The 15,192-nt window shown below is 38.7% G+C and overlaps 1 protein-coding gene across 1 annotated transcript in view; it reads left to right on the forward strand.

Moving 5' to 3' along the window:
• Positions 1-15,192, forward strand: part of SNX25 (sorting nexin 25) — a 240,541-nt gene that overhangs the window by 222,728 nt on the left and 2,621 nt on the right. Inside the window, exons 16-17 of the mRNA XM_044681650.1 lie at positions 4,287-4,353; positions 14,787-14,968. Coding sequence (XP_044537585.1) covers positions 4,287-4,353; positions 14,787-14,968 — 249 coding nt within the window. The remainder of the gene's footprint in view (positions 1-4,286; positions 4,354-14,786; positions 14,969-15,192) is intronic.

The raw sequence follows: 15,192 nt of genomic DNA on the forward strand, positions 1-15,192 counted from the left end.
GAGGCCAAATTTGAATTCATGTCTCCTTGGCTCCAGGTCCATTTTTCTATTCAGTCCACCACCTAGAAATAACTTTCCAAAATCACTTATCTTTATCCTAGGATATTGGTGGTGAGGCCGGAGCATTCCAGATAAGCCGCCATTTTTGTGTATTTCAGTTTTCTGGTCTCAGAAGTTGTAAATTGTTAAATACAACCAGAACTGTGTGAAACAGTTAATGTTCCCCCATCTCCCTTCCCAAACTGCACACGTTACACTCAATCAAATACCAATCCAAGGAAATCTGGCCCATCACTTCATGAATCCTCTTGACCCAAACTATGAGGTGTTTGGGTTTTTTGTTTATTTGTTTTTAAAGTCAGGAAAAATTATGGGTCTTTCCCTGAGACAGAAAAGATTAAGTGACTTTGCCTCAGTCAAAGAACAAGCCAAGGGAAGAGTTCAGAATAGAACATCATTTTTCCATGTGCATATTTGGATATCTATTTCCAGCATTTCAGGAGAAAATAAGTAGAAGTTTTTAGTCCAAAGAACTTTGCCATCAATAGTGTTTTGTTTTAGCTATAACAACAACAACCCTCTTAAGGCAGCTAAGGCCTGGGGCCATTGGGGAGGGGTGATGAAATGGAGAGGGGAAATATTTTTCATGCTCTGTTTTGAGAAATGGGTCGAAAGAAGCAGGTCAGATAGGGATAGGGGGTGACTGAAAAATATTGTAGCAAAGTCATTTAAAGTCAGAGACTCTCACTTTTGTCTTTTTCTCCCCAGTGTCTAGTTGGTCCTCAATAGATACTTGTTGATGGATTAATTTTTTAGGTCAGAGAGGCAGAAAGGGGTCACTATAGATAGCTTTTTCATAGCTAAGCAAGCTTGTTAGACACTATCTGTTGAATACAAATGTCTTTAGACCCTCAAAAGGATCCTCTCTCTCTCCCTCCCCTTCTTGCTCAAGAAAGGCATAGGGAGGAGAGGGTTAATTATCCCTGACAGACATTCTCCTCAAATGGCCCTATGCCATCCCCCAAATGAGCAGATCTCCATGATGCCAGCCTGTTTCTGATTTCGAGCCAGTTTTCTGGTATTTTTAAAGAACACAGCTGTCTGGTAGACTAGCCCTTTATAGAAGCAATCGTTTTTATTGTGGTTTGTTGGGGTTTTTTATGTGATATAGCTACTCATTACTTCCCACCTTGCACTCCACCCTCCTATCTTAAAATCCTACTTAGTAAAACCTTCACGAATCCATTGAATTGCAGAATTGAAAATGGGCTCAGAAGCCCGAAGACCCTCAGATTCAGACCTGGAAGAAATTTTTATCATCTAATCCAGCTTTCTTATTTTAGAGATGGAGAGGGAAAGACCCAAAGAGGTTACCTGCCTACAGTCAGTCACATAGGTAGTAAGTAATAGAGTCAGGATTTCAAATTTGGCTCATGGGAGCAGAAAATTTGGATCTGGAAAGGTCTGAAAGCCAACCTAGAAGCAATTTAGTCTACCACTTGCCTTTATATTGGGAAACTGAATCTCAAGAAAGCTAAGTAACTAGCCCTGTCACATAGGTAGCATGTAGCAGTGGGCCTTCTCTGATTCCATATCTTTTACTAGTCCAATATTTAAATGAGAAGATCAAATTAATCTTACCTTGAGTTTCTACTTGATTGATTCTACAATGTAATCGATTTTTCCTGCAAAAGAGGGAACAAATGGTCTACAATCTCAAATACTACAGAAAGAGTTTTTTTTTAAAAAGTAAATTGGCAAAAAACCCATCAGATTTCATCCTTAAAATGCCATTGGGTACATTGAAGAGAATAGCTGAATCACTCATCATTAACTCCTCATTGGTGATGTATTATTATTAATAATCAAACTACCTATTTTTTAGGTAAAGGAATCCATGTATCAGGTAATCTGGTGAGTGTCATCTGGGATGACACAAAGACTCAAGAGCGCCTTAATTGAGAGATATCCTAGGACCTTATCTAACTCGATCCTTACCTGAAGGTTTTTTTTATAGCATTCCAGACAAGAGATCATCTAGCTTCCAATCTTAAGAACTCCAGTGCAAGAAAACTCAACTTCTTTTTGAAAAAAATTAGAGTTTTAAAAATCAATGAAAATCTCTGTTCTCTCCCTCCTACTGCCCCTTCTCCACTGAAAAGAAAGGAAAACAAAACCCTGTTACCAGCTTATATGTCCAAGCAAAATAGAACCCCAAGTTGGATGTGTCCAAAAAACTTATATGGCTCAGTGCGCACTCTCAAGGTCATCATCTGTCATGAGTCAAGTAGCATGTTTCATCATGAATCCTCTGTAATCATGGATGGTCATAGAGTTGATATGGCTTTCAAAGTTGAAACTCATTCCCTGTTTCCTTGTGACTGTGGAATAGTGGAGCCTACAAAAAAAAACCATATCCTCCATATATCTGAAGAACATAGAACTCCATTTGGCAGTCAAGCTAGAACTGGCTGTGGGAGAAGGGGTATATGTACTTTATGAGGTTTCTGCTATGCTCTGGTTTCATAGTGGTCTTTCATGATGGTCTCATGTGGCCTTCATTGGAAAAAGCCAGACACTGCTCTCCAGTTGAGCTTTTGAACTTTACAGAGTAAAACATGTATATTGAAAATGTTTCACCATGATTTCAGCCAGTTGTGGGCACTTGGTTTTGCTAGAGGTTTTCTAGCTTCACTGTACAAATTGGAATAGCAGCAAAAACAATCCTTTTTTAGACTAAGCTATAACGAAAGACTGTGCAAAGTTGGAAGTGGAATGGAGGGTTGTGTTTCCTTAACTGTAGTACTTAAATTACTGTTGCATCAAGCTGTGGAGAACAGCAGGATCTACTGGATGAGATCCATAACTGCTCAATAAAATTTGATCTGATCATCTACCCAGAAAGAACTGAGGGGGTGAAGACTGACTCTTGTTGGGACCATGATATACAGTTTTTTAGAGAAGCGCCAGAGCTCAACACTCACTCACTCAATCAATATATACACACCTTGGATGGATACTGCAAATGGCCAAGTAGTTGGGACCAGAACTGAAGGAAAAGAAGAGAGTAAGATTGCTTTTAGGAAATTACAAAGGTCTTATGATGATCCTAGACTTCTCCATGAAAGAAATACCACTTCTGATGTGAAGGGTTTCCTTGATTTACCACCAGAAGTGATCATTACCTCCTCCAAACTCTTTCTCTCTCACCTTTCATATTCACATTATAGCCTTGTGTTAGGATTTTATATATATATATGATGTGCATATATCTATACATATATGTGTTTATACATACATATGTGTGTATCCATATACACATTTTTGAGGGCGAGATCGGAGGCAGCATGAACCAGACAAGTCAAACCTCTTCTGCCATCTTGACTATCACAACCCTTCAAACCCTGTTGGGGATAGCCCAGGACCCAAGAGCCTTGGGAAAAATTATGCTTCCAGCCCAGTGGCCTTGGGTATCATCTTAGGAAGCAAGATACAGTCTGGAAACTACAATTGTAGCTGCTACAACTAAAGCTACTGAAGACTCAGAAAGGAAAGTCCTTGCCAGAAAAGTCCTTGGCATTGACAAATGGTTTCACATTAGAAACTGCTATGATTTTATCAGTGGAATTAACATTTTAAAAAAAGATATTAGCAGCATCTGTTTTTCCATTGTACTCCAAGGACTGTGTGACTTTTCCATCAGATTTTTAGCTGAAATCTTCCATATCTGTTGTCTCCCCCAATTAAAATGGGAGCCCCTTTAGATCAGGAACTGTCTCACTTTTTATTTCTATCCTCACTATGTATAGTAGGCATTTAATGATTTATTTACTGCTACACACACACACACACAAAAAAAAAAAACTGTGCCAAATAAAGTAGGATAGGCAAAAAGAGAGACCAAGAAAGTGGTTAAAAATATTATTTTTCTGTAGTGACATTCAACAAATATTGAGTGTCTGTATAGATATTTTACTAGGCATAAAATTTTAATTCAACACAGACTCTGCCCTCATGGAACTTATAGTCTAGTTGGAGAATAAGACTCAAACACAAATAAGTATGTAGTCTGCTGCACTGTTGTAAGGGAAAGAGTAGGAGGCATTGAAAAAATTGGAGCATTTATTGTTGGCCAGCTTTGCCTCGTTTGATGCTGGAATGGCTTGGCTAGCTTGGGCTAACAGGGAGGGAGGTAAACAGATCTGGGATCTAGCTAGGAAGTGGTACAAAATGCACAAATGTGATTTGGTCTTGTGGTGACACTTTTATCCTGGTTTTTCTTCTAGTGTTTAAGTGGGTGAGGAGGACACTAATTGCACTAGTCCAAGTCACTTTTGGAAGAACAATCAACAAGTGAGTAGCAACTCTTTTAATATGGATATGAAGTTGATGAGATCAGCATGGGACACACTGACTCTGGCATCAGAGGGTCTGTGTTCAAAGCCTGTCCACCCCCTGTGTGATTCTAGGCAAGTCATTTAAACTCTTAAGGTTTCAGTTTTCTCATCAGTGAAATGAGGAAGTTAGACGGGAAAGTCTCTGAGATCCCTTCCAACTCTAAGTCCAAGATTTTTTAATCCTGTTCTGTGCCTACATAGGCCACTTAATTTATGTCAGTGGCAAAAGCTCCCAAGCACTGATACAATGTTAGACTTGGAAAGGACTCATCAACTAGTCAGAACTCTTCCTGAATGTTCAGTTGTGTCTGACTCTTTGTGATCCCATTTAGGGTTTTCTTGGCAAAAATACTAAAGTGGTCTGATCTTTCCTTCTCTAGCTCTTTTTACAGATGAAGAAACTGAGGCAAACAGGGTTAAGTGGCTTGCCTAGGTCACCTTGCTAATAAATATCTGAGATCAAATGAGTACTCAGATCTTCCTACTCCTGGCTTAGCACTTTATCCATTGTGCTGCATATCTGTCCTTTGTACCTGAATAGGAGCTACTTTTTATAAAATAAATAAGATTTACTTTTATTTATATTTATATTTTAAATTTATATATTTATTTTTATTTTAAAATAAAATTTATAAAATAAAATATAAAACGTCTCAGCAAGTAGCTATTCTGTCTTTACTTGAGGACCTCCACTGATGGGTGACTCACTTTTCCCCAAGGAAGCCCATTCCACTTTTGGACAGCTCTAAATATTAGAGCATTTTTCTTTATATGAAGCAAAAGCTTACTTACCTTCTATAGCTTCCACCCTTGCTGCTAGTTTTGCCCTCTCATGCCAAGTAGGATAAATCCAGTCTTTCTTTTGCATTAACTTACTTCAGATTCTTTTAGGCAGCTATCATTGTCCCTAATGTCTTTTTTTCTACAAGCTAAGTCCCCCCAGTCCTTTCACGCATCCTCATATACCGTGGTTTTGAATTACTTTGTTCCATTTGTTGTCTATTCCAACTGTTGTGTACAAGGATCATATTCTGAAAATATTGGACCCAGAACTGAACCCAGGGGTCATCTGACCAGAGCAGTGTGATTCTTTCTAGAGAAAATAATCTAAGAGGAGGTAACAACTGATCCAAGGTCACATAATTACTTGTACTGAGGTTTTCATTTTGCTGTCCATGGTGCTAAACAGTGGTCACTTTTTGTAATAGAAACATCATCCTAATCCCTCCTGGTTTTTCTTTAAAAGATATTAAGATTTTGCTCAAGATTTAGTTCAGAGGATTTGGGGTTCAGGCTGTTTACCTCCCTTCCTTATTACCTGTGTACAAAACCTCCATGAAGAGTACAGGGAGAGATTTAATTCTTGGCTAATGATTCACAACAGAATCAATTAGAGATATCCTTGATATATAGCCTTTTTTAATATCCGTCTACTGCTATGGCTAAGAAAATCAATATTTGTTCATTGTTGAATGGCCTACAGATGTCTGATTTTGTTTTAGTATCAAACCTAAATGACTCAGGGCCTGGATTGAGTCAGGTCCATCCAAGAACACTCTTGTTTCTTCAATGATAAAATGAGGGTTTCCCTCCATAGGAGAATTGTCTCTCACTTCTGCCATTGTGAATGACTTTCTTGCCCTCTTGGTGGTCAGAAGCCATGAGAGATCAAATTGACTCTGCCTCCAAGGTCAAAGGGCTCTCTTTTGAGAGGTTCTCTTCCAGTCATAGCACTTACTTGAATGTCATAGGTATCATTGGTCCACTTCATGCCTTAAGAAATACTTAGTCCACTCACTCAAAAGGTATAATGAATAAGACTCAGAATGGGATAGAATCTGCTTACTTTTCTCTATGTTGTAGTCTACATTGGTAAGTCCTAAACTGACATATGGTGTTTGATTTGTTCGCTTTTTTTTGGCTTGTTTTGATTCTTTTACTGTAGCATCTCATAAAATCTTTAGTCTTGAAGGGGTTGGGGATGCAATTTTATGATCCCTGCCATCGAGGAGTTGTGATATGATTAGGTGGAGGGACAATTCATTCTGTTGAAATCATGGGTCTTTTGAATAGTCAGTCATCTCTACAGTCAACTTTTTTCCCCTGATTACTCAATGATTTCCTGGCATTATTTGATGATAGGCTCACCTTTACAATTTAATTTGCATATTTGATAAACTGTTGTGTTTATTCACCCACCTGTTCAACAGATATACATTTATTCCTATTTTATGTACTGGGGAGATAGAAATTTTGTCTAATTCTTCATGTCTCTATCATAATGGAGTTACTATCTTATAGAATTAAGAAATGCATATTTCGTGCAATTTTATTTTATGGGGAAGAGATTGAGGGGTTTCATTCAAAGTTCATCTCCATTTTGGCCCCCTCAAATGTTAATCAAAGATGTGGCTTTTGGTGAGTTCTTTCTTCCTATTCTTCAGTGCCCCAAAATATCTTTATCATTAATCAATCTTTATTTATTTTAAATTGTATTTGATTATATTTGAGTTCCAAGTGGCTTCCTTCCCTCCCTCCCAGCCTTGCACCAGGGACATTTGACAAAGAATTAATCTTTAACTCTAGAATATAACTAGTATTAAGCAAAGCTTTGATATTATGTAAAAAGAGAAGATAGTTTGAACAAAATGCTTTCCTTTAGATGACATTTATTTAAGATGCTTTAGTAAAGGTCTTTTTTCAAGAGCCTCTAAATTCAAAATTTAGATCTTTCGTGAGACTTGAATATGTGACCTTCTCCAGAATAGAAATGTGATTCAGTTGCCAAAAATGTATCCTATGAGTCTGAAGGAGAAAAAATGCTTGTTAAAAATCTTAAAATGTAATGGCATTTTGTAACAAAATTAATTATTTCCAGTTAAATGTCAATTCATAATTGCTATTTAAACATATACATGTATAGATAAGAAACACGGTAGATTTTTATATATTGAAACTTATGAACTGAAAAGAACATTTTTCTATTCATTATCTTCCTTGATACTTGATTGATTCATTCATTCATAAATTTAATGTGTCTAGTTGGTGCCAGACAATGTGCTGGGTTTTAGGAATACAATAACAAAAGGAAAAGCAGTACCTGATCTCAAAGAGTTAGCATTCTAGTTCATCCTGTAATGCTTTAAAAAATATCATGATTTCATCTGCGTGATTTCTTCCTCCAATGGTGTAGCCCCTTTTTGTTGTAGTAGAAAGTTTTAGAGTTTGTTAGCCCATGCCCCCATTTTCAATAATCATTACATGGTGGCCAATTCTATGATGATGAGTATCCATACTTCTAATTAAACTGGTCCATGAGTGACAGAAGAGTCATGGTGTAAAGCTTGGAGTGGGTGGACTAAATATCTCTTAAGTGTAAAGTGGAAACAATACCTAAGATATTTAAATCAAGGCGGAGGTTTGAAGCCTTTCCACCTTAGTAGTACCATCCAAAACTTAGATCCCATTGGCATTGCCTTAAAAGACCTATGACTCTGTGAAAAGAGGAGTAGGGAATAGCCCTTATAGTTTAGTTATAATTGAGAGTTCCCATATTTTTACAATAGAAAAAGTCTTGATTTTGGGATTATGTCACATAAAAGATTTGCCTAACTCTTGGGAAGCACTCTTCATCAGTCTGTTGGGGCAACCATTTTACTTTAGCTGTTGACATTTAGGCCTTGGAAAAAGATATTTCTTTATCTGAACTCTGGTAAGCTGCCCATTTCTCTCCCCATTTTTGCTTTAGGAAATGACAAGTCCACATTTTGTTCAAGCACCAAATAATATATAGCACACACATTCTCAGGACACTTTCAGGTTCACTAACTGCTTTTCTTCCAATGAGCAACTTTGTAAAGTGGGTAGTGGAGATCATTCTCTCCTTTTTTAACAGATAAAAAACTGGATTTGAAGGCTAAATGCTTGGTCTGAGTTCATATAGCCAATTAATGTTACAACCAGGCCTCTGATTCAGGTCTTCTGTCTAAAACTGGTATTTTTTTTCCCTATTTAGACCATGAATCCAATTAGAATTTATTATAGTACCTTGTATAGTATAGATCCAACCTCAGTTTTCAATAGCTAAGCATTCATTCCTATAGTTTTGATTGAATAATGATTCCATACTCCAATTCTTGTTGATCTTATTACCAATATAATATTATGACAATATAATCATAACATGGGGTCCATTTATGAGTTCTCTCTTTTATTCCACTGATCTTTTTTTATCTGTAGTTTTTTCCCAAAACGGATAGGTTTTATAATTATTTTTTCTTTAATACATCGTGGAAGCCTGGGAGGCCTTTACTTTTATTAAATTTCTCTCCAATTATTTCGGTTGATATTTTCAGGCTTCCTTCTTTATTGTTTGTATCCGTCATTCCCCACCTCCCACCCCTAATTATTTCTTCCTGATCATTCTGAGCCACTTTTCATTTAAACTTCAGTTCCTCTTGTGATATTTTAACTGCTATAAATACTGCTTACATTCTCTTATCATAAATTTCTAGGAATCTAAGCACATAACAGAGACACAAATAAGCAATGCTATTAATAACTAATGTATGTACACACACACACATATATAGCTTTAATGTGCACAGGTTGGTTTACATACCTTATCTCACTGAAATCTCCCAACAATCCTCTGAGATTGTTACTGTAAGGATTATTAGCCCCATTTTATATGTGAGTAAACTTCTACAGTGAGGTTAACTGCCTTCTTATCATCCCATAGCTAGTAAGTATCAGAGATGAGATTCAAACTCAGATCTCTCCTTCCACTGTGCCATAATTTCTTCAATGAACAGACGCCACTGTGGTTTATGAGCAGATCAGGCATCTGATAGCAATCTGATTTAAAATTAGAAAAGATGTGCCAACCAGAAGCTTTTGATTTCAACAGGCTGAGGGCTATTTCCGTCTCTGAGCTATCTCTACTGCTGTTAGAGAAACAGATGAGGAGGCAGCAGGTTTAGCCAGCACCTCCTGCCATACTAACCACTCTAATTTCCCCTGCCAGGATTATACTAATAACCTCCTCCAAGTCTTGTCTGAAAGGGACATCAGAGCAAAGGGGATAGAGAACACTTTGATGATGGCATTTGATGATGACCTTTTATCAAAATTAAGGTTGTTTAACAACATGTGTGAGAGAGCCAGGTGGTTTGTGTTGGAGGCGGGGGCAGATATAGATTTTAACAGTTCTTTGGGGTTGTTTATACAGAACTTTAAAAAAAAACTTAAACACATCTTTGTTTTAAAATAAATATTTGAAAGGATGAGCTTTGGACTGTGGCGTGGTGGAAAAGCAGGGGATGTGAGTTCTCATCCTGACTGTCTCTAACTCTTACCTGGGCCCCCTGTCTTTTTTTTTTTTTAATTTTTTTTTTTATTTAAACCCTTGTACTTCGGTGTATTGTCTCATAGGTGGAAGATTGGTAAGGGTGGGCAATGGGGGTCAAGTGACTTGCCCAGGGTCACACAGCTGGGAAGTGGCTGAGGCTGGGTTTGAACCTAGGACCTCCCGTCTCTAGGCCTGACTCTCACTCCACTGAGCTACCCAGCTGCCCGGTCCCCTGTCTTTTGCAGGGATTTGGAATCATTAAGCTCTGCAGAGATGGCACATTTTCCCTAAGCATCCCACCCTTTATCAGGAGTCAAATGAGCAACCAGTAACACCATCCCCAGGTCAGATTCAGGCAAGGCCAGAGGAGATTTGAGGGGGGGATGAAAAAGTTGGGAAAAAACACTGATGAGAGGAAACAGTGATTTTTCCTGATTGATTAGGGAGATGTTAAGGGATTGCCTGCCTACAATATGGGGCCAACCAGTTGAGTCTATGGAACATAAATCTGGAATGGGATAAATCACAGTTTTGTGATTTTTCTCCTCCGGCTTTGTTAAGTTAAACATGAGTGGGAATCAGGTAAGAGAGAGTGGAAGCTACCTAACACTGAAGTAAGGTGGGTCTGGTTTGGCAGTCTGATAAAGAGGTGAGGGAAGGGCACTGAAAGAAGGAGACAGAGTGGAGTTTACCAAGGGGTCAAGAAGGGAAAGGGAAGAGAGTTTTAGCCAGTAGAAGGGTGGTGGCCCAGTATGGAACTGAGGGACTGAACAGATTTAGAGGTCTTGATAAGGATGAAAAATAAGATTTAGGATTGAAGAAACTGAATCAGAGATAAAAGCTAAGCAACTTGCCCAAACAGAGTTACACAGCTAGTGAATGCTGAAGGCAGGATTAGAACTTGGGTCTTCATGTCCCCAAATCAAGCATGACATCCACTATAGCATCTATCTATCTCTTGTTGATCACCGCTTTGCTTTTCATTAATCATATCAGAAAGTAAGCCTATTTAGAGCTGGAAGGGACCTTAGAGGTCATCAAGCCTAACCCTCTCATTTTACAGAGGGTGTAACAGGTCCAAAGACATAAAGGGAATGTCCTTGGGTTTATTTGTCTGATTGATGATTGATTTGTATGATTGATTGATATAATTTTATTTATTTATTATTTACTTATTTGGGTTTTGTATGATTTTTCACTTACAAAAATGAACAACGTGGAAACATGTTTTGTACAATAATATGCGTGTAACCCAAACCAAATTGCTTGCCAGCTCCAGGAGGGGGAAGGGAAAGGAAGAAGAGAGACAATTTGGATTATATGACTTTGGAAAACATGTGGAAATTTGTTATTGCATGTAATTGGTAAAAATAAAATACTTTTATAATTTAAAAAAAGACAGCTTGCTCCAATTGAGAGAGGGCTCACTCAGAACTAACAAGACATGGGTTTGAATCAGACCACTGATACTTAACCATTATGTGACATTGCACAAGTCCCTACCTCTCTGAATCTCAGTTTCTTCATATGTAAAATGAGGTGGCTTAAAATTGAGTGAGGGTTCTCAATTTCAGGTCCTATGAACTTGTTTATTTTTTTAATGTTGATCTTGATATTGCAATGTAATCCATTTCCTTGCAACCCTAGGCATTATGTGCATTTTAAAAACCCTTGCAAGAAGGGGTCTACTTGAATGACACCAAATTCATTTAAAAAAAAAAAACAAAATAGAGGGTCTCAGAGGTCCCTTCAGGGTTGAAGTCTTTAACTGTGATGCTAAATGGCAGAGCTGGGTGGGGGTATTTGATTCTTTTTCTGACTCGGAGTACTGGGAAAGAGACATTGTCTTTAAGGGACAATCTTGTGGCTCAGTCATTTTCAGTTGTGTCAACTCTTCATGACTCCATGTGGGGTTCCTTGGCAAAATACTGGAATGGTTTGCTATTTCCTTCTCCAGCATATTTTACAGATAAAGAAACTGAAGCTGAGTTAAGTGACTTGCTCAGGGTCACCCAGCTAATAAGTGTCTGAGACCAGATTTGAACTTGGGAAGAGGCATCTTCCTGATTCTAAACCTGGCACTCTAGTTACCTCACTAATAAAGTGGGTCTGATGATCATGGTGCCCACTGGTCACAGTCTTTCTCAGGCCAACACCAACTTCATTGCTGCCTCTCCGAGGTTTTAGAGGTAAAGCCAAAGGAGTGTAGATTAGTGGCCACAAATGTGTTCAGCTTGGTGTCCAGATGATCTCGAAAGCCCAAACTCCCTACCTTTTGACTCCAGGCTTCTTCTCTCTCCCAGGATTCTTCACACACAGTCCCAAGTGCCCCAGTCCCGTGTTGTCTGTGGCTGGTGGATTTTAAGAAAGCAGCTCCATTTCCATAGAAGTTCTGAGATTTTATTTATGATGGGTAACATGGCATTAGGTAACAGCAAGCCAGCCTTGGAGTTGGGAAGAGCTGGAGTCAAGCCCCTCTTCTGACTAACGCTGGCTGGGTAACTTCTCACTTAATTTCTCAGTGGTCCTCCCATCTCTCTGATACCCTTTAAGTTGCAGAGCAAGTATTGAGCTGAATGGGTAATGGGAATTCCCTGTTACAATAAAATCACGAGTCAAGTCTTAAAAAATTGTACGTGTTGATTCCTCTGATAAAATCCCATTTCTTGTTATAAGAAACTGGGTTTTGTCTATATTCCCAGCACCTAACATGGTGTGTGGCCCATGGTAAGCACCGAATAACTGATTGTGGATTGATATTCTTTCTTGTTAGTGGCTATGATACAAGATTTGGAGGGAAAGAATCAGACATTATTCCAGGCCAGTTCTAAAATCGCCAGCCCAAACAGTAGCTTAACTGTGAGTGTTATTTAGCTGCCCTGTCCTTATACGTCATCATGCATCATCGAAAATTGGCATCGTATTTTCTCAGCTCTCCGGTTTGTAGCCCAGAAGAGTATTATTGTCCTCCTCTTTGGGGAGGTAGCTTGGTGTAATCAAAAGAGCTCTCTCAGATCTGGGCTTGGGTATGAACTCGAGCGAGTCGTCTAATTATTCTGATTCCATTTTCTTGCCTGTAAAATGGAACAAATGATATTTACACTATGTAACCTCACAGATTTTTTGAGAAAGTAGAACCCAGTAATCCCTAAGAGTGTTAAAGAAGAGCTGTTCATATTATAGAAGGAACGTAGTCTGTGCTGAGTAAGAACAATGATTCACACATCCTAATACTATATTATGGATAGAAGCACCAAGAAACCTAGAGAGCGGGTGCCTGTTTTTTCAATTTAATTGCAAAAAGTGAGAAACGTGGACTCCCAAACCCCCCTTCATGATCCAGTATGGATCTGTCATTTATGGATCTATCTAAAGTCTCCTTAGGCAACCAGGTAGTGCAGTAGATATCTGAAGTCTCTATTAATTGACATTTCCAGATTTTGCCTCTACAAGTGATAATGAATATCAGTCAGTCAATAAACACTTATTTGTTAAACAACCAGTACAGGTCAGAAGAGAAGACCTGAGAATAAATCTGGCCTGAGATATTTACTAGCTGCGTGACCCTGGACAAGTCACTTAGCCCTATTTGCCTCAGTTTTCTCATCCATAAAATGAGCTGGAGAATGAAATGGCAAACCACGCCAGTATCTTTGCCAAGAAAGCCCCAAGTGGGATCACAAAGAGTGGGGCATGACTAAAATGACGGAGCAACTAAAGCTTTCTTCATCCATTTAGATTTTCAATCTGTAACATTATTATTAATTATGTTAATTAACAATTATTATTCATTATTAATCTGTAACATTATTAATGAATTCCTTAAAATGTCTAGCACAAAATACCACCCCACACTACAAAATACTCTTTATAAACTTGTAGTCATTCTCATCTTCATAGACTAAAGAGGTACACCAGGCAAATAAGTAGAGCAGTGGGTGCTACTAACCCCTGGTGGGTGCTGCAGTGAGCCAGGAGGCGGTGATGGCCACAGGTGCATTTATCTTTCCTATTTATTAATTGCTATTAAAATTTTTAAAAATTTAATTTCCAGGAGGCTGAGTAATATTTTTTCTGGAAACGGGGCGGAAGGCCAAAAAAGTTTGGGAACCACTGATCTAGAGCAAAGATTCTTCACTCAGGATCCACAAGCCTAGTTTTGGGGTGTCTGTGAACTTAGAAGGAAAAATGAAAGTCATATTTTCACTCACCTCTAATTGAGACTTAGCATTTCCTTCAGTTATGAAATCAGGCAACCACCATTCTTTTTTCTTTTTAACCCTTACCCTCTATCTTAGAATCAATACTGTGTACTAGTTCCAAAGCAGAAGAGTGGAAGGTCTAGGCAATGGGGGTTACGTGACTTGCCCAGGGTCACACAGCAAGGAAGTATCTGAGACTATATTTGAAACTGGGACCTCCCATCTCTAAATCTAGCTCTCAATCCACTGAGCCTCCTAAGTGCCTCCAAATACCATTCTTCTGAAAAGAAATCCAGAGACTCTATGAACCTTTGCAGTCCATGATGCAAAAAAAGGGTAGGAATTTAGAGGAACCGATAGCAACATGACTGTTGTAAATTGTTAACCCCAGTGAGGAATCATGAACTTTTATCATGTTAATAGAATCATAGTATTAGAAAAGTGTAGGAAGATTTGGCATCAAATTCCTTTTCTGGCCCACTTTGTCACTGTGGGCAAGTCGTTTAACTCCTGGGTACCTTCCTTTAGACAATCTTAATGTGTAACAATCGTGGATATCCACGGATAGAGGGAGTTCTCATAACAGGAATTCCCCATGCCACTGAATTCTGAGCCAATTAAAAAAAAACAACAACAACAAATAAATCACGAGTTGATTCTGGAGCCAATGACAAGCCAGAGTCCAAGTCCCACTGCGGTCATGTAGCTTAGGCGAGTTCTGATCTGCAGCACTGTTGACTGCTTCCAAAACCATTCTGAAAAGTCACGCAGGGAAAGATGACTTTTATAAAAACCCGAGTAAGTGATTGGTGGTATTCTCTCTTTTTCTCCTACAAGACAAATCCGAGACACGGTGAATTGGATCTTCAGTGAGCCCATGTTGGTTTATTACATCAATGTTTTTCGGGATGCATTTTGGCCCAACGGCAAGCTGGCCCCACCAACACCCCCCAGGAGCGAGGAGCAGAGTCAAGAGACTAAGCAGAGAGCACAGCAAAAACTACTTGAAAACATTCCAGGTGAGCCTTTTCCCTATTGTGTATTCACTTGTTTGAGTCTTCAGCGCACTTGGGGTTTTCTTGCAAGATGGGTCCTTTGCCATTTCCTTCTCCAGATCATTTTATAGATGAGAAAACAAAGGCACGTGGAATTAGGTGATTGCTGTGGATCACCCAGCTAGAAAGTGTCTGAGGGCAGATTTGAACTCACGAAGTTGAGTCCCACTGACTCCAGACCCAGCACG

The sequence above is a fragment of the Gracilinanus agilis genome, chromosome 6, assembly GCF_016433145.1.
Source record: "Gracilinanus agilis isolate LMUSP501 chromosome 6, AgileGrace, whole genome shotgun sequence".
In the NCBI taxonomy this organism is placed as follows: domain Eukaryota; kingdom Metazoa; phylum Chordata; class Mammalia; order Didelphimorphia; family Didelphidae; genus Gracilinanus; species Gracilinanus agilis.